This window comes from Nansenia antarctica (genome assembly GCF_963989245.1).
Source record: "Nansenia antarctica genome assembly, chromosome: 5".
Classification (NCBI taxonomy): Eukaryota; Metazoa; Chordata; class Actinopteri; order Argentiniformes; family Microstomatidae; genus Nansenia; species Nansenia antarctica.
Genome location: NC_137690.1, coordinates 38,005,666 through 38,031,984, shown reverse-complemented (window position 1 = coordinate 38,031,984; position 26,319 = coordinate 38,005,666). Strand labels below are relative to the sequence as shown.

General features: G+C 44.5%; 1 protein-coding gene across 1 annotated transcript in view; it reads right to left on the bottom strand.

Moving 5' to 3' along the window:
• Positions 1 to 26,319, bottom strand: part of cux1b (cut-like homeobox 1b) — a 134,018-nt gene extending 107,699 nt beyond the window's left edge. Inside the window, 1 exon segment of the mRNA XM_080532511.1 lies at positions 26,227 to 26,319. Coding sequence (XP_080388637.1) covers positions 26,227 to 26,289 — 63 coding nt within the window. The 5' untranslated portion in view covers positions 26,290 to 26,319.

The following is a 26,319-nucleotide window of genomic DNA, read 5'->3' as shown; positions in this document are numbered from 1 at the left end:
GAGGAGGATTTAGGGGGTTGTTAGTACGGAGGGAGGTAGCAGAGCCAACGCTGGTGTTCAGGAGATGGTTGCGTTGCTCTGGGTCGCAGCCATGGGAATGAGGAGTGCATGCCATGCGTTAAAGGGGGATGGAGGGGGTGGGGGGGGGAGCCTCAAGCTGGGGGTGATTCATCAGCGAAAGGGCAATATTTTTCATCGTGGCGTTTTTTACGGGGTGGAACGGGCTGGGATAATGAGATAGGATCAGAGAGGTAGTGAGCTGTTTCAGGACCGATAAAGGATACACGTTACAGAGCACCGCCACTTCCTCTCTGTAGGGGGAGGGATGAGGGGGAGGGGGAGGAAGAGAGAGAGAGAGACAGAACTAGAGAGAGAGAGATAGAGAGAGACATCGCACCCCCTCATCTCTGAATGAATGCCTCCATTCTGCAGGGGAGCCATGCTTGCCCCTGAGAGCAGATAGGGGGGGTGAGTGCACTGATACGGGGCTAAACTAATGTAACTGGGAGAGGAGGGAGCCAGGAGGATTAATCAACCCCAGATGCTCTCCACGGCCCTCCAGGATAACACTGCTGCCTCTGAGGACCCTCTAGGACCAGCAGACGCCATCCCAACAGCTCCCTCCCCTCATCCCAACAGCTCCCTCCCCTCATCCCAACAGCTCCCTCCCCTCATCCCAAAAGCTCCCTCCCCTCGACCTGAGTGCAAGCCATGCCTGCTGTAAAGCTGTTCGGGGCTGACAGAGATTTCAATAAAGAGATGTTAGATGGAGGGGCCTCCTCTTCCCATTAATCACCTAGACTGTGGCGGCCCGCCATTGTCTAATTTGTCCCACCATTGTCTAATTTGTCCCACCATAGTCTAATATGTCCCTCCATAGTCTAATGAATGAATGAATGAATGAATGAATGGTCTTTATTGTCATTGATATAGTACAGGTACCAAACAACGAAATTTGGGAGGGGGGGCTCCCCTGGTGCTAGGAAAGAAAAAAACTAAAAAACAAGGGAAAGGAGCTGGTTTACATAAATAAAGGCTATGTACACTATCCACTATACTATACTATACAAGTAAGACACTGTGCTGTACTCTATGCTATGCTATACCTATTCTAACATTTCCTATTCTCTGAACCTAGGGTTGTCATATTGCACATAGTGTTATTGCACATTCATTTAAAGTGTCGCAGTTTGCAGGCTTGATATGTCCTGCCATAGTCTAATTTGTCCCACCATAGTCTAATTTGTCCCACCGTGGTCTAATTTGTCCCTCCATAGTCTAATTTGTCCCACCATAGTCTAATTTGTCCCACCATAGTCTCATTTGTCCCACCATAGTCTCATTTGTCCCACCATAGTCAAATGTGTCCCTCCATAGTCTAATTTGTCCCTCCATAGTCTAATTTGTCCCGCCGTAGTCTCATAACGAACCAAACATATTTCTACACGCAAGGTATGTGTCCATACGATTTAGCGCTACCCCCCTGTACAGTTTCTCTACTGTAAATAATATATATAATAATAATTTGTTATCTTAATTCTTCTGGCAGGACGACTGCCAATGGCCCCCGGTCCTAGCATAGATTACTTTTTTCTTGACAGATGACTGACGGACAGATGATTCACTTACCTTAGACAAATGTATTTGTTGTAAGTCGCTTTGGATAAAGGCGACTGCTAAACGCCGTAAATGTCAATCATGTTTGCACAGGGCAGAACCTGTTCAAATGTCAATATGACCCCGTTTTCTGTCATGCTGAAGGGTGTGGGCCGTAGCTACTGTATAGACTCTTGGTTTCACCAGAGAAGACAGAGTTCCAGTTCAATAAGCGTCAGGCTTCCCAATACAGGGCAGGAAAACCTGGTCTCCGTGGTCTCCATGAAGGAGACATGAACACAGCCTATAAGAGGGGGTAATCTAGGCTGACTTAGTCAAGAGAGTTAGCGTCAAGTTGTTTTTGTCTGGTCGTGGGACAGGAATGTGGGTCTGTGGCCCCTGGTGGGGTTAATAATGCATGTTCTTAACGTCTCTTAACTCATTCAGTGCCCGAGGGTGAGTAAAGTCGGCCAAATGATTGTCAACACACTATAGCGCAGAGGGTTTTAATTCCCCCAAAACACGCATTAAAACGGTGACGGCTTCGTCAAAGTGTTGTTGCTGGACGAATACCAAATAAAACTCTTGGCATTGGAGGTGGCGAGTGTTACGGAATGCTTTGGCAGTTGGTGTCGGTTAATAATGGATGAAACAGCAGCCTCTGGGTCACTGACAGTCAGACGGCAGTCTAAACTATTCATCACGTTACAGACAGACTACCAGGGGGTGAAGTCATGTGTGTCTCTGTCTCTCCTGCGTCAAGGTCGTCTCTAGCTGAGCCTCCGATGGGTCTTTGTGATCGGTGTCGTGTCTTTGTTATCTGACTGTGGCTGTACGCAGAAGTGAGTGATGGTAATCCCGGCTTTGCAGCAAGCCCACGTTTGTGTCTCAACCCTCAGAAAGCTGAATATCCGGGTTGAAATCAGCTGTTTTCAGCATACGGGACAAGAACAGCAGACACTCCACCGTTTTTTTTTGTTTTTTTTTGGGGGGGGGGGGTTGTTGGGGGCAGGCATGGCATCTCTGCAATGAAAAACAAAGCTTGTTTTCCAACCCCACCCCATCACACAGCTGTGGATCAGCAGCTCTAACAGACCCTCACTGATAGTCTCTCTCTCTCATCTCTAACAGGCCCTCACTGATAGTCTCTCTCTCATCTCTAACAGACCCTCACTTATAGTCTCTCTCTCATCTCTAACAGACACTCACTGATAGTCTCTCTCTCTCTCTGCTCCTCTAACAGACCCTCACTGATAGTCTCTCTCTCTCTCATCTCTAACAGACCCTCACTGATAGTCTCTCTCTCTCATCTCTAACAGACCCTCACTGATAGTCTCTCTCTCTCTCTCTCATCTCTAACAGACCCTCACTGATAGTCTCTCTCTCTCTCATCTCTAACAGACCCTCACTGATAGTCTCTCTCTCTCATCTCTAACAGACCCTCACTGATAGTCTCTCTCTCTCATCTCTAACAGACCCTCACTGATAGTCTCTCTCTCTCTCATCTCTAACAGACCCTCACTGATAGTCTCTCTCTCTCATCTCTAACAGACCCTCACTGATAGTCTCTCTCTCTCTCTCATCTCTAACAGACCCTCACTGATAGTCTCTCTCTCTCTCTCATCTCTAACAGACCCTCACTGATAGTCTCTCTCTCTCTCATCTCTAACAGACCCTCACTGATAGTCTCTCTCTCTCATCTCTAACAGAAGCTCACTGATAGTCTCTCTCTCTCATCTCTAACAGACCCTCACTGATAGTCTCTCTCTCTCTCTCTCATCTCTAACAGACCCTCACTGATAGTCTCTCTCTCTCTCTCTCATCTCTAACAGACCCTCACTGATAGTCTCTCTCTCTCATCTCTAACAGACCCTCACTGATAGTCTCTCTCTCTCATCTCTAACAGACCCTCACTGATAGTCTCTCTCTCTCTCATCTCTAACAGACCCTCACTGATAGTCTCTCTCTCTCTCATCTCTAACAGACCCTCACTGATAGTCTCTCTCTCTCTCTCATCTCTAACAGACCCTCACTGATAGTCTCTCTCTCATCTCTAACAGACCCTCACTGATAGTCTCTCTCTCTCATCTCTAACAGAAGCTCACTGATAGTCTCTCTCTCTCATCTCTAACAGAAGCTCACTGATAGTCTCTCTCTCTCATCTCTAACAGACCCTCACTGATAGTCTCTCTCTCTCATCTCTAACAGACCCTCACTGATAGTCTCTCTCAGCGCCTCAGATGGATCATGTGACAGATGAGGCTTCTGTCAGAACGCGTCAGAGACTTTGGGATGAACGCTGAGACACACAACACTACGTGACAGGAGTGTCGGGTAGGGCTGCACGATTTGGGCAAAAAATCTAATTGCGATTATTCTGACAGATATTGCGATTGCGAGTTCATTTGCGATTATTCTTTTTTTAAAGAAGTTTTTGTAAAGTGCGGCCATATCTCCGGCTAGGAAGGTCGTATCAACGTGCAGTTTGTTTGTATGTCTTCAGGGGACTTAGGAGCACAAATTGGCTCCCGTCTCTAGCAGCCCCACAGCCCGAGTTACGAGTGAAAGAACTAAACTTACATGAAACTTACGTTGGGTTGCTTTAAAGTCAAGCTTCAGTTTAAGATTCACTGTGTAATAGATGTGATGGAGCATTACTAACCTGACTCAGATGGTTTGTTTCACACAACCATCTAGGAAAGCTTCATTGGAAGCTGTTTGGAAAAGGGCGGGCACTTTCAAAAATACTTTGCATTGGATGAATCTGTCTATCACCTTCTATCATGGACTAATTTCAGAGAGCATTACCTAGGGATGTCCCGATCCGATACTGAGATCGGATATCGACCCGATATTGGTCCTGAATGCTGGATCGGAGATCGGACCAGAAAAAAAAAAGGCTCCGATCCGCGTGCCCGATCCGCGTGCCCGTTCCGGCGTGTCGCTCAAGTGACGACAACAGTAGTCGCCAGTGGTCACGTGCATGACAGTTGGCTAGTAGCTTTGTGAGAGTCATGTGAGCAGTGTGGGAATACTTCAGTCTTAAAGACGAAAAAAGTCCATCAGCGAAATGCAAGATTGATGCAATAACGGAGAAATTGGTTCGGTTTATTGTGCTCGACGACCAACCACTTTCGGTGGTAGAGAATGTGGGGTTTCGGAGTTTAATTGAACACCTAGAGCCGCGTTATACTTTGCCCAGTCGGCATTATATAACCGAAAATGCCATCCCGAAAATGCACAATGAAGTGTGTGAGTTCCTCGCCAAACTATTGGAGAATGTCGATGCTATTAGCTTCACAACGGACATTTGGAGCTCAGACGTGTGTCCAATGTCGTTGTTGAGTCTCACAGCACACTGGATAGACTCTGATTTTACTTTCAAGAAAGCGGTGCTGCATGCCCGTGAGTTCCGTGGCTCACACACTGGGGATTCCATTAAGGCAGCCATGGAGGAGATGCTGCTCGAATGGAAAATTAACAAAAGCAAAGTCCATGTCGTTTTAAGAGACAATGCTAAAAATATGAAGAAGGGCATGGACCAACTTGGAGTGGCGAGTCTGGGATGCTTTGCGCACACTATGCAGCTTATTGTGCATGAGGGACTGTTGTCGCAGCGCAGCGTGAGTGACGCACTGGCTAACGGGCGGAAAATGGTAGGCCATTTTGCATGACAACAGCAACATTGCGTGTTGTTGTTGTTGTTGTTGTTGTTGTTGTTGTTGTTTTGTTTACAATTGTCAAAGCAGCTGTTATTCTTATTTATTTGGAATACTTTACATATTTATTTGGGAAGTTATATTTAACTTGTGTTTTACAGCCATTTTGTTTTTACTGTTAGTTGGCTACACTTGAAAAAAGACTTATCAGACATAACTATTTTTTCCACAATGCTGAATGCTGCTGTTTAAATAGTTTTAACTTTAAACCAGTTACTGAGTACTGGTCACTGAGTACTGCAGAGTACTATTTTTGTTGCTTTAATAAAGGCTGGCAGTCTTTAATTTAACTGTTGTTGGTGTGGACTATATACTGGGGAGGTATTTGAATGAATGAATGAATGAATGAATGGTCTTTATTGTCATTGCTACAGTACAGGTACCAAACAACGAAATTTAGGAGGGGTGGCTCCCCTGGTGTTAGGAAAAAAAAAAAAAAAAAAAATTCAGGGGTCAAAAAATGTATACAAATATCGGATCGGTATCGGTATCGCCGATACCCGAAGCCCAGGTATCGGTATCGGTATCGGTAGTGAAAAAGTGGGATCGGGACATCCCTAGCATTACCACATGATACCATCAAACTGTTAACTGCTCTCATTCTAATGCAAGGATGAGAACTTAAAAGATATGAATTGGAACATATTTATTTTATGGTTTTTTTTAAACAGCTGTGATTTTGTTTCTCTCAACAAGTGTCCAAATGTTTTAACAATTCCAATATGAAAATAAAATAGGACCTTTCTACAAACAAGGTTACTCAATTATGGCTCAGGAGCAGCATCTAAATATTGCACATACTGCAATCAAGTTAAATAAAGTGATAATAAAAATGTCCAGTAAAGAATAATAGGTCCTTTCTGTAAACATTGAAATAGATAAAGCAGGACAGTATACCGTTTGCAGGCAACTCTTCAACTCAAAGTCGTAATGTATAAAGTGCACGGTGAGACTGAGATACGGCTCGGTCGTCCTGCCTGACAGATCGGTTGTTGTTGTTGCATAGTACTCGACATTTTTCAGCTCCATCTCAAGTATCTTCCTACATTCCGCATACGTTTCTGGGATGGCCACATGACTAAAGTACGTGCGGGAGGGAACCGCATATCTTTTATCCAGCGTTTGGATGAGTTTTTTAAACCCTTCGTTGCTCACAGTGTTAATAGACACCATGGGCCCTATTATGCACTTCTTAACTTGCCGTCTTAAGTCTTAATTAAGACGCACCGCCAGGTTAAGACCTACCGCCACCCTTATTATGCGCTTCATACACGCTACTGCTATTATGCAGGTGTCGCTAGGCGCCCACACATAAGACGTAAGACTCCCGTGCATATATTACTCATTGTGGGAGTGTTCATATGTTAATGAAGTGCGCTAGGCGCCCCTGCTATTATGCGATCTGACTTTGCGCAACTTTGCGAAGTTCTTAGGCGCTAGACTTCATGCACGTTTTCGACTTCTTAAGAAGTGGGTCAGCGCGCATGCGCAAACCGCGGAGGCGCGCTCGTGTTTCAAAACGTGCATGAAGTCTAGCGCCTATGAACTGCATAATAGCATAGCGCTTATGACTTAACGCAGCCGGTTCTTAAAGGGAATGGCACCTGGCACTAGGGCTGCCACAAACGATTATTTTCATAGTCGACTAGTCACCGATTATTTTAACGATTAGTCGACTAATCGGATCATAAATTACAGCTTATCGCACAATTACTCAATCGCTCTTATTTAGCTATCATCTTCTATATCAGCTTCTAAATTTAGCTTGAAGTTGTTAGTTGTTGTTGTAGGCATGTGCTAACTAAAAATAAAGACAATTAAAATGATTGTTCACTCAAAAATAGATATTTTAATGAACTTTGCAGATTTATTTCTGGCATCACTTGCATGTAATGTAATGTAAAGAGTAGTAGAGGATGCAAACTGCTGAGTAAAATGAGGTAGGCTAGGCACTAGGCAACCAAAAGAATACAAAAACAAAAATAAATACTTGTACAGAGTACAAAAGTTTTGCTTTGCTTCACTCATCTCATAGTAGAACGGGCCTTCTTAGCACTGTAACGTTAAGACAACATTTTTAGCTATTTGATAAGTATCGCTTTGATGACAACGTAAAATAATGTAAGAAGGCTTTTAACGTAACGATATCGTTAGCCAATAACAAGCTAACTAGCTTACCGAGACGAGCCATCGTCTTCCTCGTCATCTGCCACAACGTGCTTCCTTTTTAGATGCTCGCGCATCATAAACGTGCTGCCATGATACGCAGCTTTGCAAATTTGATGAGTTCAGCTTTGCACATTTTACATTTTACATTCTTTTTTTCAACGTTGTGGTTGAAATGCTCCCACACTTTAGAGGTACGAGGACAGGAAGACATTTCTCTGTTTGTTTTTCCGGGGAAGTCACGTGTGCCCCGGATGACCGACACTGCGCATGTACATCAAAGACACTGGGAGACGCTAGCCAGTGGCAGCTTCAGGGAAGAAAAACGAATGCTTATCGAATGAAATTAATGGTCTTTATTGTCATTGATATAGTACAGGTACCAAACAACGAAATTTGGGAGGGGGGGCTCCCCTGGTGCTAGGCCCAAAAAAAAAAAAAAAATAAATAAAAAACGCTTATTTCAGCTCCAAAAAAACATGCGACTACGGCGATTACCAAATATGTCGGCGACGATTTTGGTAGTCGACGTCGTCGTGACTAGTCAACTAATCGTGGCAGCCTTACCTGGCACGCTGATTGGGTTGATTGAGAAGACGCCCAAAACACACCCATGACTAATTTCTGGGCTTAGCGCCGGGTCTTAGGCGCCCACTACCGCACGCATAATAGCAAAGTGGCCTTGACCACGCCTCCACGTCTTAAGTTTAGATCTACCGCCTCGTCTTATTGCTTAAGACTTATGAAGTGCATAATAGGGCCCCATGTCTTTAGCGAGGTAGTGCGTGATGGAATTGGTTATTTCACGGTGCCTTCGTGAGCCCTTTTCATACGGCGTAACAGCCGCAATCTACTAAAACACTAGTTTGCTTAACGTTAGACTGGGCTACGGGACTTTCACTTAACTCTCCTTGCCTCTGGATGTAGCGACTGTTCCACGACAGGTTGTGCGCAACACCTGCTGTTGTTGCACATCTGTCGTCCTAAACCCGAAATACTTCCCTACAACAGAGATGTTGTTTTTGAAGCGATTTATCCACACCATTAATGTTGCTAGCTACTGAAATGTCTTCACAGATTCACACGTGGGCGTTTCACGTGCAGTGTTGTTGTTGTTGTTGTTGGGCGTGTGCGTTCATTGACGTTGAATCCGACGCGCTGTATAACGTATCCCAAATAGCAGGCTTTGCGATTTGCTAATCGCATCATCTCAAATCGCGATTTCGATTTAAAATAGATTAATCGTGCAGCCCTAGTGTCGGGGTCTCTAAAAGGCTGGGGTTTTGGTTCTGTGTGTTTGTTTGTGTTTCCACTATGCCTGTTGTAAAATGTTACACTCTTGTACAGTCTTTTTGTACAGTTTACGTAGACTTACTTATTGTAAGTCGCTCCGGATAAAAGCGTCCGCTAAACGACTTAAATGTAAACACAGAAGGCATTTACTACTAATCGCATCCGCAGTTTACTCAACAAAAAGCACAGGTTAGGGAAGAGTCTTGACGGTGGATTCAAGCTAGCTTCGTTAGCGAACATCGACATCCGTGTGCTAAGTCACTGAACATAGCCCACCAAACTGAGGGGCTCAGCACTCCTCAAGCCTGGCTTGAATTACCAGCAGGGGGGTGTCTTCAGTCAGGTCCCCCGTTCGTCCGTGAAACGTGAACCTGAACTGGACGATAACTCAAGCCCCCGCCGACTTCGGGCCATCCTGAATATGTAACGCTTAACCTGGGGGCATGGCCTTCCAAGACCTCTGCGTCGTCACGGCAACCTGAATGGATCCGATCTCTCAGCGGGCCGGTCCGCGAGAGTGATCTGTGGTCGTTTACGAGGTGGGGGGGGCGGGCGGGGGGGGGGCTGGCGGGGATATTTTTACCCCCCTTGTTGCTGGAGAGGGTAGGGAGGAGAGGGACCTGAGTCATGGGGCTGCTGGAGGTCTGCCTGGTGACAGAACCTGCCTGTCACTGTGGTTCCACTGTGGGGGGGTGTATGTGTGGGTGGGTGTGTGGGTGGGTGGGGGAGGGGCGGATGTGAGAGTGTGTGTGTGTGTGGGTGTGTGTGTGTGTGTGTGGATGTGGATGTGAGCGTGTGTGGGTGTGTATGTGGATGTGAGCGTGTGTGTGTGTGTGTATGGGTGTGTGGGTGTGTGTGGGGGGGGGTTGTGTGTGTGGGTGTGTGTGACGCACTTGAGGTCTTGAGTCTATGGTCTGCAGCCCCCTATTCAGATTTTAACGAGTGCGTGTTGTGTTCATGTGTGTGACAGAGCGTGTCTGGTGTGTCTGGTTTTGGGGTTGTTGTGTTTTTATGTACACACACACGGCATGAAAGACGGAGGTGTTCGGTGTCTGCAGACAGCGTGCTGTTACTGTGTACATTATTTTTTTAAATATCCTTCTTCTAGAGAAGGCCCCAGGCCCGAGCATAGATTACTTTTTCTTGCAATGACTGATGGGATAGACGATTCACTTACTTCAGACAAATGTATTTGTTGTAAGTCGCTTTGGATAAAGCCGTCTGTTAAATGTCAAAAAACAATATGTTACCCCCCCCCCCCCAAAATCTCTGATATGAAACATTGTTTATGAGTCTGTTGGCCAGCCAAGCGACTATGTGACTATGCAACAAGCCTCACTCTCTGCGCCCGCCCGCCCCCCCCACCCCAACATCACCAGGCTAAATATAGACATATAAATATATATATGTAGAAATATCTCCTCGGCGCAGAAACTCAACCTGAGGTGTTCCGGTGTTTTCCTCCTGTGTCTGAGCATCATCATCATCACACCATCACACCACATCCCAGACCTTCCTCACCCACTGACTCACAGGGTAGATGGCACAGACTCAGTAACCACCCACTCTCCCTTCCTCCCTCCCAACTGAATCATTCAATTGAATGGGAAAGTGTGTCCAAACTTTTGACTGGTACTGTATAGATATATATAAATATATATAATATAATAATATATGCCATTTAGCCCACTCTTTTATCCACAGTGTTGTTGGCGCCGTGCTCTCCCCGCCGAGCCACAGTGTGTGTGTGTTTGTGTGTGCCACAGAGGACCACCGCCGCCGTTCTAAACACGCTACTTAGCAGGACCCAGCGCTCACGTCGGCCTAGCGGGCACACAGGCATCTGGAGACCATTTAGGAGAGAAAGAGAGAGAATTCTGGGAAATAGCCTAAAACTAACACTATGATCATTAGGAACTGCACAGGGTGGGTGGGGAGTAGGGTGGGTGGGGAGTAGGGGGGCAGGGGGGGCGGGATACTAGCCAACCAACCAACCAACCAACCAACCAGTCAGGATCCAGCTGGGTCTAAATAAGGCGAGAGGTTCAGGTCCCTGGACCTGATCCCCGTATCCGTATCCCAGGAGCCTCCAGTCTTTCCCCGTCTGTCCGTACGGACTAGAGGTGTCGGATTCTAATATCGGTGCGTGGCGATTGGTGGACCGGAGGAGGGGGGGGTTGAATTATGATATGGACAGCTGCTAATAGTTCACACGCTGTGACCTTTGACCTGGGACAGGGCTTGAGAGGCTGAGCGGAGACCCCGTAACTGCCATTTAAAACTTAGCCCCTCTTCCTGCCTGCCGGAGCTTAAAAGGGAGGGCTGTTCGGTGGCCGAGATCCCAAGATTGCTTCTCTTTTCATCTTTCATCGCTCCCCCCCCTCCTCCTCCTCTCCTCCTTCACCCATCTTCGACCGTTCTCTCTATCCCTCCATCTCTCCGGGTGTTTGAAACGAACCATGTATTATTCACTCTGAGGAACAACAACCTTCTTTAACAATTAGCCTCTCCAACCCGCTGACATGACCCAGGCTGCAATTGCTACTCTAATCTCATTTAATGAAAAAGGAAAAATAACCAAAAGAAGGCATTTGTTTTATTATACTTTTCAGTTTTCTGTCATAAGAAACAACGTTAAAACTAGTGTAGTACGCCTGTCTGTCCCGTCCCGTCCCCCCACACACACACACACACCCCCGCCCCTCATCCATCCCTATAGTTTGTGTTGGGCTCAGCCCTGTTTTGACAGCCATTTAAAGCTTCTGCTAGTCTTAGGTCTGGTCTGTTAGTCTTAGGTCTGGTCTGGTCTGTTAGGTCTGTTAGTCTTAGGTCTGCTAGTCTTAGGTCTGGTCTGCTAGTCTTAGGACTGTAATGGTGCTTTTCCATCTGGGTCCCGCTTTAGCGCAGTACGCATCAGGTCGAGGTCAGGTCGGGTCACTTTTGATCTGTTCTGGTTTTCCATTATACACAAACCGACCCGGACTAGTAGGACTAGTAGGAGGAGTAGACGATAGTAGGCGGAGTTACGCGTCACACGCAGCCTGGCAAAAAGCTTCCGGGTGTACACAGCAACAGCAGTGATTTTTTTGGAGAGAAAGAGAAGAGAGAGAGGAAGCTATGTACACATAATAAAGTCATGTTTTTTGAACCCTTAAAACCACTGCCTTCACTTGTCTGCTTTATGAACTGTAGTATCATCATCGGGAAACGCCGACAAGACGCGAATCTACCTGCATTTGACTCATGAGTGAACTGCGAAAATGGCAAAACAAACACGGTGCCGTTTGCGGGTTAATAACTTCGGGTTACCGGGGGTTAGGATAACAATTCAAACGTGTCCGGAAAGAGGAGAACCCAGGGAATCCAAAAGTTTTTGAATGGAGTCGATCCTCCACTCCTATCACCGTGGACACAGCGCGGAGCGAATTCCCTGGCTTGACAGCACAGCAGCAGCGGTCGGGTGAACTCCCGGTTCATCGAGTTTACGGTTAAAAGCATAACTTCTCGGGGTGTCAGCGCGGTGGTTAAGGGCTCAAAATGACCGTAGACAGATGGTGAAGTTAGCAAAGGAGTATTGTGTTTGTAACACCTCCACAGCCGGTGTTATTCACAGACAAAGCCGGTGCATAATAGCGATTTTTGTGTTGTGCTTGTTGTAAATAAAAGTTATATGATTCATTGAAATGACATTAAACTAAGATAATACGATGGTCAGCATAATTTTCCGAATCTTTATTAATAAGCTATTACAGAAAATGTAGTGACATTTTCCTAGAGTGAGTGTGGTATTTCAAGATGGCGGTTAGTGAAGAAATAATATGGGATGGGACATGGGATGACGATTTTCCATTGACCAATCAACGGTGTGCAGCGTCACACGTCACACGCAGCCTGGTAAAGAGACCCGGATATGAAATTGTAAGACCCTGCTCCGATGTGGGACCTGGGACCTGGGACCGAAGCGACCTGGAACGACGAATGGAAAAGGGGAACGAAGCGGGCTGACCTGGGTCAGCACCAGGTCAGCACCAGGTCTGCAACGTAGTGGAAAAGTGCCATTAGTCTTAGGTCTGCTAGTCTTAGGTCTGGTCTGCTAGTCTTAGGACTGTTAGTCTTAGGTCTGCTAGTCTTAGGTCTGTTAGTCTTAGGTCTGTTAGTCTTAGGTCTGTTAGTCTTAGGTCTGTTAGTCTTAAGCGGGGTACACACATAAGGATTTTCAAAATCTTAACCGAAATCTTATCTGAGACAGACCCCACACATGAAGATACAAAATCTTGGATTGAACAGCCTTGATCGTATTGTGTGTGGTGTGCGCCGATTTTCCCATTTCAGCACCCCACAGACATAAAGATTTTCGTTACGACAGACTCCAGACTCTCTAGTCTCGTTCCCCAAGCCAGAAATCTCGCGTGAACCCATCCTTTTAATGTTGCCTTTAAATGACAAAATAATTAAATTAAGATTATATAATGATTAAAGCACTTTGAGCCGCAACGTTTGCAGGAAAAGCGCTATACAAATAAAGTTATTATTATTATTATTATTATCTAACGTAGTACCCTGACTGACCTGTACGAGACAACCATGTGCGACAGGGCAAATAAAGTGCCGAATAACGGAGAAGGGTCCAGCTGCATCCGTCGTTTGGTGACACCCGGACGCATGGAGACCATATGGATTGGTCAGAAGGGGGGAAATCCGGCCAAAATCGGCCAGATTATCTTTATGTGTGTACCAGGCTTTAGGTCTGCTAGTCTTAGGTCTGCTAGTCTTAGGTCTGATCTGTTAGTCTTGGGTCTGTTAGTCTTAGGTCTGGTCTGCTAGTCTTAGGTCTGGTCTTCTAGTCTTAGGACTGTTAGTCTTAGGTCTGCTAGTCTTAGGTCTGCTAGTCTTAGGTCTGGTCTGCTAGTCTTAGGTCTGCTAGTCTTAGGTCTGGTCTGCTAGTCTTAGGTCTACTAGTCTTAGGTCTGTTAGTCTTAGGTCTACTAGTCTTAGGTCTGCTAGTCTTAGGTCTACTAGTCTTAGGTCTGTTAGTCTTAGGTCTGTTAGTCTTAGGTCTGGTCTACTAGTCTTAGGTCTGTTAGTCTTAGGTCTGCTAGTCTTAGGTCTGCTAGTCTTAGGTCTGCTAGTCTTAGGTCTACTAGTCTTAGGTCTACTAGTCTTAGGTCTACTAGTCTTAGGTCTGTTAGTCTTAGGTCTGGTCTACTAGTCTTAGGTCTGTTAGTCTTAGGTCTGCTAGTCTTAGGTCTGCTAGTCTTAGGTCTGGTCCGATAGTCTTAGGTCTGCTAGTCTTAGGTCTGCTAGTCTTAGGTCTGGTCTGCTAGTCTTAGGTCTACTAGTCTTAGGTCTGCTAGTCTTAGGTCTGCTAGTCTTAGGTCTGCTAGTCTTAGATCTGTTAGTCTTAGGTCTGCTAGTCTTAGGTCTGCTAGTCTTAGGTCTACTAGTCTTAGGTCTGCTAGTCTTAGGTCTACTAGTCTTAGGTCTGCTAGTCTTAGATCTGTTAGTCTTAGGTCTGCTAGTCTTAGGTCTGCTAGTCTTAGGTCTGCTAGTCTTATGTCTACTAGTCTTAGGTCTACTAGTCTTAGGTCTACTAGTCTTAGGTCTACTAGTCTTAGGTCTGGTCTGCTAGTCTTAGGTCTGGTCTGCTAGTCTTAGGTCTGGTCTGCTAGTCTTAGGTCTGCTAGTCTTAGGTCTACTAGTCTTAGGTCTGCTAGTCTTAGGTCTGTTAGTCTTAGGTCTGCTAGTCTTAGGTCTGCTAGTCTTAGGTCTGTTAGTCTTAGGTCTGTTAGTCTTAGGTCTGTTAGTCTTAGGTCTGGTCTGCTAGTCTTAGGTCTGCTAGTCTTAGGTCTGCTAGTCTTAGGTCTGCTAGTCTTAGGTCTGCTAGTCTTAGGTCTACTAGTCTTAGGTCTACTAGTCTTAGGTCTACTAGTCTTAGGTCTACTAGTCTTAGGTCTGCTAGTCTTAGGTCTGGTCTGTTAGTCTTAGGTCTGCTAGTCTTAGGTCTACTAGTCTTAGGTCTGCTAGTCTTAGGTCTACTAGTCTTAGGTCTGTTAGTCTTAGGTCTGTTAGTCTTAGGTCTGTTAGTCTTAGGTCTGTTAGTCTTAGGTCTGCTAGTCTTAGGTCTGTTAGTCTTAGGTCTGCTAGTCTTAGGTCTGTTAGTCTTAGGTCTGTTAGTCTTAGGTCTGCTAGTCTTAGGTCTGTTAGTCTTAGGTCTGCTAGTCTTAGGTCTACTAGTCTTAGGTCTGCTAGTCTTAGGTCTGCTAGTCTTAGGTCTGCTAGTCTTAGGTCTGCTAGTCTTAGGTCTGCTAGTCTTAGGTCTGCTAGTCTTAGGTCTACTAGTCTTAGGTCTGCTAGTCTTAGGTCTGCTAGTCTTAGGTCTGCTAGTCTTAGGTCTGCTAGTCTTAGGTCTACTAGTCTTAGGTCTGCTAGTCTTAGGTCTGTTAGTCTTAGGTCTGCTAGTCTTAAGCCGAGTACACACTAGACGATTTTAACCCCGATTTAGCTGTCGCCGACCAGTTTCTTGCGGTCGGAGACAAAAGCCTCCCTTCGTTGCAAACTCGGGGACGCGCCGTCTCCGACGCTCGTTTAATGTGACAGGCTCAGAGACGCAACCGGAGGGCCGCCAACCCGTCGGAGGGCCGTCGCAGGGCTCACGATTTTTGCAAACATGTTTCATTTTATCGGCGCACAATCTGCTAGTCTGAGATGGGCAACGACCCGTGTGGACAGCACAGCCAATGAGAGGTCGAGGAAATGCAGCGCGGAGGAGGCGTGAAAGTAGAAATCTCGTCATCATGTGCTGATATCGCGACACTACAGCTTGGCGAATCGTCCCGACCAAGTGAAGAATCTTGTAGTCTGTGAGCCCCCGTCGTTTCCACATCCTGTAGTCTGCGCTGTGCTGCGCAGTCTGCGCGCCGCTGCGACGCGGACACCAGCACAACGGTCGTTTAGTGTGAGGCTCAGCGATGTTACAACTTGAAAAGTCGTCTAGTCTGTAGCCGCCTTTAGGTCTGCTAGTCTTAGGTCTGCTAGTCTTAGGTCTGTTAGTCTTAGGTCTGTTAGTCTTAGGTCTACTAGTCTTAGGTCTGCTAGTCTTAGGTCTGCTAGTCTTAGGTCTGCTAGTCTTAGGTCTGTTAGTCTTAGGTCTGTTAGTCTTAGGTCTACTAGTCTTAGGTCTGCTAGTCTTAGGTCTGCTAGTCTTAGGTCTGTTAGTCTTAGGTCTGCCCTGGTCTCAGTGTTTCATGTCACTTCTGTGTCAGGAATCTAAAAACACCCAGACCGCTGTACTCAGCAGACACCCACCTCTGATTATGATGATTCAACTACCTGTACAGGTGTGTGTGTGTGTGTGTATATTTTATCATTGGCGGTTATAAAGGCAGTTCTGGCCTTGACATGACGGTTATGGAGATGTAATCATGGTCACACACCACAGGTGATTCTCTTAACTTCCCAATTTGCATCGAGTAACAGCTCTTGTCAAGCTGCCCATGCAAAGTTGGCCGGCCTTCAGTTTAAACAGCTTACACATCTCTATGTCAGCCTCCCACAAGATGCAGAGTGTGTGAACTCGGTGGCCATGTAGCCTAGCAACGCACATATCCTGTAAAGTATGAAATCAAGATGAAATCACATTCAAGTGTTTTCTAGAGGCTTTGGTGCACACTTCGAAAAGCGCCCATGCGGGGAGCTTGGTGGCATAGCACACTAAGGCGTCAGCCATGTAATTCGATTCCAGCCGTCGACATATCCTCTATCCTGCATGTAATCCCTCCTCTCTCTCACCCATCCTTCCTGTCAATCTCTACTGTCTCTATCCTCCTCTCTCTCTCAGCCATCCTTCCTGTCAATCTCTACTGTCTCTATCCTCCTCTCTCTCTCACCCATCCTTCCTGTCAATCTCTACTGTCTCTATCCTCCTCTCTCTCTCACCCATTCTTCCTGTCAATCTCTACTGTCTCTATCCTCCTCTCTCTCTCTCACCCATCCTTCCTGTCAGTCTCTACTGTCTCTATCCTCCTCTCTCTCTCTCTCTCTCTCTCACCCATCCTTCCTGTCAATCTCTACTGTCTCCATCCCAATAAAGCAGAAATGCCCTAAAAACATATTATTTTATAAAAAAAGAAGAGAAAAAAAAGAAGTCGTCCTCACTGTCTGAGGTTGGCGGGGCTTCCTGATGTTCGACGTGTTCCCAGACGGCGACGCTTTGACCCATGACCTGACCAGCTGTTACGCTTGAGTTGAGGTCAAAGGTCGGCTGACCCGTTGACCCCTGTGTGAGCCTGTGTCTTCCCAGCCTGCCCCTCTGTGTTAACAGACCTGCCATCTGTCCTGTCTCCCACAGACCTCTGACTTGAACATGACCTTCAGGTGAGAGGAACGCCAGCAGTAAACGGATCCATAAAGTAGAGGAAATCACACTTAGGTTGTTGTTGTTGTTGTTGTTTTTAAATAACTAATCCAGATGAAGTATTATTTACATGCGTTTGTTTCATCGGGGCCTTTCTGAACCTGTTTGACTGTTTATAGGCTGTTTAGATCCACACAATATACAGTAGAGGTAAGATTCACATTTTTCCATTATTAGTATTATTTTTTGTATATATATATCAGTGGCGGGCGGTGCATTTCACACCTAGGCCTTCAGTGATGTCCTACCTGAATTATTCCACCTCTTACGTAATACCATCATTATGACACGCCATGGCTCTAGAAACTATACATTTAGACAGAAACGCAGTATAACCGGGCCTTGCCATTCCTATTATATTACCCTAACCCTATTACCCAATACCCACCTAGTCTGGGTGTATTCAATTCATTGCATGAAAACGAAAGCGTCAGTTATTTCCCGAACTTTGCGGTCTGTCGATCTCGATAGGAGAACCGTTTCGGTTATCTTCCTCGTGTTCATACGGTCACGGGGGTGTGTCGTTTTCCATGGTAGCAGCCCGGGAAGTGGTTAAAAGATCGCATTGAAGCCCCACTTACTCACACAGCTGAGCCAGGCAACACAACACACATATCTACGGACCCCAGGGTCGCTCAGTACATCTCTTGCAGAAAAAATAAAATGCTTTGTACTCACCAAAACAACTGATTATTTGAACACAAAATCCATCCTCCTTTCTTTCCTCAAGAAGACTTCAATGTCTCTGTTGTACAGTTTATCAGTTCCACCAATAAGTCATTTTCTACATGGATAGCGTCGCTAAAGTCGGGGTTGGCCGTTCTCTTTTGATTATGTCTAGCTTTTCTTAGAAGGTTCTTCTTTGTTGTTATAATATCTGCCACCAAATCTACCTCTTCTCCTCCTTCAGCCATTGTGGCTGCTTGTAGAACAACAGTTTACATCTACAGAAATTAGCGAGATCAAGTTCAGTTTGCTAGCTCCGCCTCTCTTGATTGTATCCAATCAAAAGACGTGCAGGTGCTGATCAGGTGCTCCGCCATCCAGCAGGCGCCGTCGTCGGATTTGCTTGGATTTGCTCGCCAACTCGAGATCTGACCACGGTACGCCACAGCTCTTTTCTCGCTCACTTTAAATTACAATCTGTACTCGCGCCACTGTTGAATCTGCAGGCGGGCAGATTTCTTGGTACCCTGTGGCAACACATTATGGCTGAAATTCTATGATTGGATAAAAGCTCTAACAGCCCTCCAAATGGCTGGAAGCAGCGCAACCAAGAGGAAAGCTATGAAATTAAGAGAATAGACTAGGGAATAATTTAATACATATTTGTGGAAAAAATATATCAAAATTAAATTTATATTCTGATGATGTTTAGGCCAGCAGAGAAGGCCTTGCTGGCCCTGACGGCCGACCACATATATATATATGTGTGTGTATTATGTATATGTATGTTTTAAGGGTATTACTGTTTTATTGGGATAGAAACTGTAGACATTTTCAGTAGGGATGCACGATATGCATTTTTTCCAACCGATACCGATACCGATATTTACCCGCTTCTCGTGGCCGATAACCGATACCGATACCGATATTATTATTATTCTTTTATTTTTTCTTTCCTATCACCAGGGGAGCCCCCCTCCCAAATTTCGTTGTTTGGTACCTGTACTATATCAATGACAATAAAGACCATTCAGATATAATTTCACAGTTGATAACCTGTAGTTCATGCACACCTGAAGGTAAGAAAGGCTATGTAGTGAGCAAAGATTGATGATTTAATATTCCATAGTGATCTCACCAAATCTAACTTACATCACTATTGTTAACACAACAAAGAGAACACTTCTGAGTCTTCAAATGTTCATTTATTATTTCCTCTAACAAACAGAATCTGTTATAGACAGTGCACAATGCTTTTTTTAGCCAAAGTTCATAAAGATCTTATGTTAACCGTAGCTTTAGACAGTATACTGTATGTTTACATGTATATGTTAACCATAGCTTTAGACAGTATACTGTATGTTTACATGTACATGTTAACCATAGCTTTAGACAGTATACTGCATGTTTACATGTATATGTTAACCATAGCTTTAGACAGTATACTGTATGTTTACATGTACATGTTAACCATAGCTTTAGACAGTATACTGTATGTTTACATGTACATGTTAACCATAGCTTTAGACAGTATACTGTATGTTTACATGTATATGTTAACCATAGCTTTAGACAGTATACTGCATGTTTACATGTATATGTTAACCATAGCTTTAGACAGTATACTGTATGTTTACATGTACATGTTAACCATAGCTTTAGACAGTATACTGTATGTTTACATGTATATGTTAACCATAGCTTTAGACAGTATACTGCATGTTTACATGTATATGTTAACCATAGCTTTAGACAGTATACTGCATGTTTACATGTATATGTTAACCATAGCTTTAGACAGTATACTGTATGTTTACATGTCATGTACATGTTAACCATAGCTTTAGACAGTATACTGCATGTTTACATGTATATGTTAACCATAGCTTTAGACAGTATACAGTATGTTTACATGTATATTCATTACAAGTTCATGAAATCCACAATGGCTTTTTTTTCGCGGCTAGGCTACCGTGTTCTGCTACAACGAGTGCTTGATATTCCTTCCATACAGCGTGCTTGCAATGGTGATTCTTCAGGTGACTTATTAGATTCGTTGTGCTGTAACTCGTAGACCTTTGCCCTCCTCTCCGAACTTTTATTGAACATGTATTGCAAATTGCAAACGCAATATCTGCCTTAGAAATTGTGAAGAATGTCCACACCGGGGAAGGCATGTTTCGCTCGCGTCTCGTCTATACAAACTGCGTGCCTGAGCGCGGAAACCGGAAGCAGAGCGCGGAAACCGGAAACCGGAAGCAGAAATATTTCCGGCTTCATATTATCGGTTAAATATCGGCTAAATTTTATAATAAATACCGATACCGATAAACATGAATTCCCCAATATCGGGCCGATAAATATCGGTGCCGATAATATCGTGCATCCCTAATTTTCAGGAAGGATGGGTGAGAGAGAGGAGGGATGACATGAAGATATGTCAAGGAGTGTAATCGAACCAGGAATCCTTGTGATGGTTCATCTCTCTCTCTGTGTTATTATGTATTATCCCGGTGTGTGTTATTATGTATTATCACGGGAACTGCCTGCTAGCGAGCCACAGAGAGGCGTTTGAAGTCGTCGCTGGTCTTCATCTTAATGTCACTTAGTCACATACGGAGGCTCGTTAAACCTCCTTTTGGAATGAAGTGCACGCATGTGAGACAATAGACTCGGCAATTAGACCACGTAATCTTTGTTCCCCCTGCTGCTGCTACTGTTGAAACAGGTCTCTCTTGAAAAACTGATTTTATCTCAATGAGACTAACCTGTACAAACAAATAAAGGTTAAACGAACGACATCGATTATGGAAATAATGTGAGAATTTGCATATTTACGACACATTAACGCGTTGTTTGGAAGACAGCGGAGGAGAACACAGTCGTCTGTTCTGAGGCGAGGGTTCCTGCTAAAAACTCTGACCCAGAGTGTGGGAATAACCCAATAAGACGCTCCTTTGTTCACTCCACAAAGCCGAAATGTAATACGCCAGTACGTTACATTACGGTACATGTTTGGCATTTAGCAGACGCCTTCATTCAAAGCGACTTACAACAAATACATTTTGTCTAAGTGAATCATCTATTCATCAGTCACCATAAGAAAAAGTAGGCTAATCTATGCTAGGACCTTGGGCCCTTTGTATATTTTTATTTTATTTTTACAGTAGAGAAACTGTATAAGGGGGGGGGGGGGGGGGGTGGAGAGGAACTGTACAGGGGGGGAGGGGATGGAGAGGAGGATGAAGAGGGGGTAGAGGACCATGTAAAGGGAGCCTAGAGGACCATGTTAAAGGACCCACTGGGAAAATGAATCGTTTAGACTAAAGGATGAATCGATACAATAATCTAGTGATTCATCAATAACAAAACAAAACGTTAGTCACAGACCTACATCAGACGAACGCTAACTGAGGCTCTCTCAACAAACCCTTTGAGGGAGGGAGGGAGGGAGGGGGGGAGGGAGGGGTACGTGTGGTTGGAAGGGGCTGTTGACTGACTCCTCGCTGACCCTGAGTCGAGCCATGGAGGGGTTATTAATAGAGAGAGCTGAACTTCCAGGAGCCCTGCGATGATCAAGGCCAGATGTGGGGAGCCGGGGGAGGGCTTGGGGGAGGCAGACAGTAGAGGGTTTCATGGGAGAGAGGGAGGAGAGAGAGGGAGTTACAGAGAGAGGGGAGAGAGAGTTACAGAGAGAAAGAACAGGTTCACGGGACAGAATGAGGGGAAAAAGGGAGGAGGGATAGAGAGAGACTGATTGGAAGGAGGTGAAAGACTCCTTCACACCATTTTGAAACGCTGTGATATAGGGACATTTTGTGTGTCTGTGTGTGTGTGTGTGTGTGTGTGTGTGTGTGTGTGTGTGTGTGTGTGTGTGTGTGTGTGTGTGTGCATGCGTGCGTGCGTTGTGTTTTTCTTATCTGTTGGGGATGCGTATGAGAATGTGTAGTGTTTTGTTTCCCACCCTCTCGCTCTCAGATCCACTAGTGGAAAGCCTGTAAAACCAATCTTGGCATCTTACGCACCATGGAGACCATATAACGTAACGGCTGTCCATAAAACAGTGTGTAAACTCTGCAATAAGGCGCTGACTGACTGACTGACTGACTGACTGACTGACTGGCTGGCTGACTGGCTGACTGGCTGGCTGACTGGCTGACTGGCTGACTGGCTGGCTGGCTGGCTGACTGGCTGGCTGACTGGCTGACTGGCTGACTGGCTGGCTGGCTGGCTGACTGGCTGGCTGGCTGACTGACTGCCTACTACGCTACTCTACACCCATGCAGTCAGTGACATCATACAGGAGGATTAGGAGGTTGTTTTGATCAGATGTTAAGGGATGAGCTGAATGTCATCTGCTGAATGGGCTTGTTTGAGTAAACTGCCAGATATAAGATACAGTATATCCCCGGTATTTGCTTGACAGACCTCTAACCCTAACCCTCAGTTTCATCCCCCCTTACACCACTGTAGAGTTTCTCTACTGCAAATAAATGAACTTTTAAAAATACATTTAAACAAAAAAAAAGAGCATTGTGACTGCCAATGGGCCCCTAGCATAGATGTATTTTTCTTGTTTTGACTGATTGATAGATGATTCACTTATTTAGACAAATCGTGACGTTAGGATTATAAGGTTCTATCTCCATCTTTGTCAAAATTTAGTTTTTTTTACATAATCTGATCCATTATGTGTTTATCAATGCCTGTGTGGTGTTATTTTTTTAAATGTTGACATTTTTTAGTTAGTAATTCATAAAATACAAAGGTTCCATCTCACAAAACATAATGGAATGTAAAAACTTTGACGCTCAATATCTCTGAACTGCCCTAAACGGAGATAGAACCTTATAATTCTAAGCTCACGAAATGTAGGCTGTGTTAGTTGTAATGGCCTGGGAGTATGGATGTTATGGATGTTCAACATTCACCGTCTGTGTTCAGCCTCTCTCTGCCAGTGACTTTCATCTCTCTTCCAGCGGGTTCCTGCTAAAACGCACCGCGGGAGGCTAACACTCCTGCTGAGTCTAGTTCTGGCCTCTGTTCCTAATAAGGACCTAGCCATATCTGACACATACATTTCATCTCATTAACTTTGATAGAAAATAAGTTCTAAAAATTAAATATAAACTGTGTGTAAACTGGATAATTAAAAAAAATATCTGCTGATGTGCTCTATCAAAACAAATAGCCTAGAAATGACTTGAACATTGTTACGGTAGACCTTCTTCTTAGAAGAAGAAGAAGAAGAAGAAGAAGAAGAAGAAGAAGAAGAAGAAGAAGAAGAAGAAGAAGAAGAAGAAGAAGAAGAAGAAGAAGAAGAAGAAGAAGAAGAAGAAGAAGAAGAAGAAGAAGAAGAAGAAGAAGAAGAAGAAGAAGAAGAAGAAGAAGAAGAAGAAGAAGAAGAAGAAGAAGAAGAAGAAGAAGAAGAAGAAGAAGAAGAAGAAGAAGAAGAAGAAGAAGAAGAAGAAGAAGAAGAAGAAGAAGAAGAAGAAGAAGAAGAAGAAGAAGAAGAAGAAGAAGAAGAAGAAGAAGAAGAAGAAGAAGAAGAAGAAGAAGAAGAAGAAGAAGAAGAAGAAGAAGAAGAAGAAGAAGAAGAAGAAGAAGAAGAAGAAGAAGAAGAAGAAGAAGAAGAAGAAGAAGAAGAAGAAGAAGAAGAAGAAGAAGAAGAAGAAGAAGAAGAAGAAGAAGAAGAAGAAGAAGAAGAAGAAGAAGAAGAAGAAGAAGAAGAAGAAGAAGAAGAAGAAGAAGAAGAAGAAGAAGAAGAAGAAGAAGAAGAAGAAGAAGAAGAAGAAGAAGAAGAAGAAGAAGAAGAAGAAGAAGAAGAAGAAGAAGAAGAAGAAGAAGAAGAAGAAGAAGAAGAAGAAGAAGAAGAAGAAGAAGAAGAAGAAGAAGAAGAAGAAGAAGAAGAAGAAGAAGAAGAAGAAGAAGAAGAAGAAGAAGAAGAAGAAGAAGAAGAAGAAGAAGAAGAAGAAGAAGAAGAAGAAGAAGAAGAAGAAGAAGAAGAAGAAGAAGAAGAAGAAGAAGAAGAAGAAGAAGAAGAAGAAGAAGAAGAAGAAGAAGAAGAAGAAGAAGAAGAAGAAGAAGAAGAAGAAGAAGAAGAAGAAGAAGAAGAAGAAGAAGAAGAAGAAGAAGAAGAAGAAGAAGAAGAAGAGTATTGGAACTTTATCAAGCCTCATACAGGCTATAAGGACAAAAAAGAAAAGGAATATTGAGATACAGGCCTGTATAGTATGTAGGCTATCGCCCAAAAGTCTGTCAATAATAATAATAATAATTAATAAATAATAATAATATGCCATTTAGCTGACGCTTCTATCCAAAGCGACTTACATTGCAATAAGTGTATACATTTTTCATATGGTCCCAGTGGGAATCAAACCCACAACCGAAGCGTTGTTAGTGCCATGCTCTACCGACAGAGACATAATGGACCAGTCTGATATGGATTTTAGGCCGCATCACCCAGGCCTACCTGGGGGGTATTCCCTCAACGTCGCTGAAGGAAAAATCCAGGCTTATTCTGAAGAATCTCGCGAGAGTTATCAAAAATAAGCCTGGATTTTCCTTTAGCGACGTTGATGGAGTACCCCCCTGAACACACACCCTGCAGCCTAGACATCAAGCTGTGGGAGGTGACAAGCTACAGGACTTTCATCATCAAACACCCACACCATCCCAACACCGCAGCCTCCGCCACCGCACAGCATCTCTTCACAGGGAGACAGCTAACGAGATTGTGACTGACTAACGAGTCTGAACGATCACACAAGTCTGATCAAAGAAGGAGAAGAAGAAGGAGAAGGAGAAGGAGAAGGAGAAGGAGAATAAGAAGAAGGAGAAGGAGAAGAACACACACACACACACACACACACACAGACAAACACACACACAGACACATTCCTATCTTCCAGACAGACCGGACTCCGCACGTGCGTTCAGATACACTGTCCTGACTCATGGCTTCTGATAGATCTTAGCCAAAACCCCCCCAGGGCCTTATCATAAACTTATGTGAAGCAGAATTTGCCTTGTCTGGGCTGTGTGACGCACTGGCAGTCACCCCAGTACAGATCAGAGATAGAGATGTTCTCTTACCTGTGACTCACAAGCAACAAAGAACATACTAGGCTAAGTACTGTGCTCACACTTCATTACTACTGTGTGTATATATATATAAATCTACCCACCCTCATCTCCCTCCCTCCCTCTCTCTCTCTCTCTCTCTCTCTCTCTCTCTCTCTCTCTCTCTCTCTCTCTCTCTCTCTCTCTCTCTCTCTCTCTCTGCCTCTCTCTCTGCCTCTCTCTCTGCCTCTCTCTCTCTCTCCCTCTCTCTCTCATGAGGTACATCTGAGTCAGTCTACTTCACACATCATCTTGGAGGGTTGTTTGTCAGCAAAATTCTCTGTTGCACTTTTCATAACAAATGCCCATGCAATGGCGGATATCTGCCTGCACTGCAAATACAGCCCAAACGTGGCACACTGCAGACTCACTGTCCGTGTTGTATATGACCCAAGAGACCCAACAATACACGTCAGGTCGCTCATAATTGTTTTTAAATGGCTAAAGATGTTGCATAATACGACGACCTTTAAATGCTAAACAAGCTAAGAGGAATACAGGCAATGTTTTTAAGTAAAAAGTTCCTGTCAAAAGTAACAAAGCTGGTCGGGAACTTGACAGCTGAGCTATATAAACACACACACACACACACACACACACACACACACACGCTGCCAGCGCCACCATACAGACGCACTTTATTAAATCCTAAACAATTCAACCAAATCGCTACTAAATAGTTACATCATCCGATAAAGTTGACATAAAGGAGACATGTCGGTATGTTTACATGATTATCTCTGTCTGCTTGAAGACGGAGAGCAGCTTCTGTTCTCTCACAAACACAAACACTTCTATAACTGTCTTTTATCCATAAACTTATTGTCTTATTGAATGGTTTATCTATTTACTTCTTATATTTGCTTTTATTCATTGTCTTTTCTTTTTCCTTTTTTTTTTTACTATGCTCCTCTTGATGTATTTATAATAATGTATGTAAAGCACTTTGAATTACCCCTGTTGTATGAAATCTGCTATACAAATAAACTTGCCAAACACCTTCCCCCACGGCATCCCCAGGGCATCAGCCTGTACGATCAATGTTCAATTGAACAAAGAAGATCAATTTCTGATCATCGACTAGAGACCCACTTTCGTCAATGCAGAGAAGGGGACTCTCAAAAGCGGTGTAAAGAACACCGACGGAGAGACTATTCGTTTGCAAAACATAGCCCACACACAACGCACTCGCCATCAGACTTATACAGTGCGAGAAATGCAACTTAAATCGAGAAAGGGTGCTGTTACCTGCAGTTGTTGTAAATCAAAGTGCTTCCAATATTGAGACATCGATCCTGCATTGGCCGCCATCTTGAGACATATTGAAACGGAGTGAGGCGC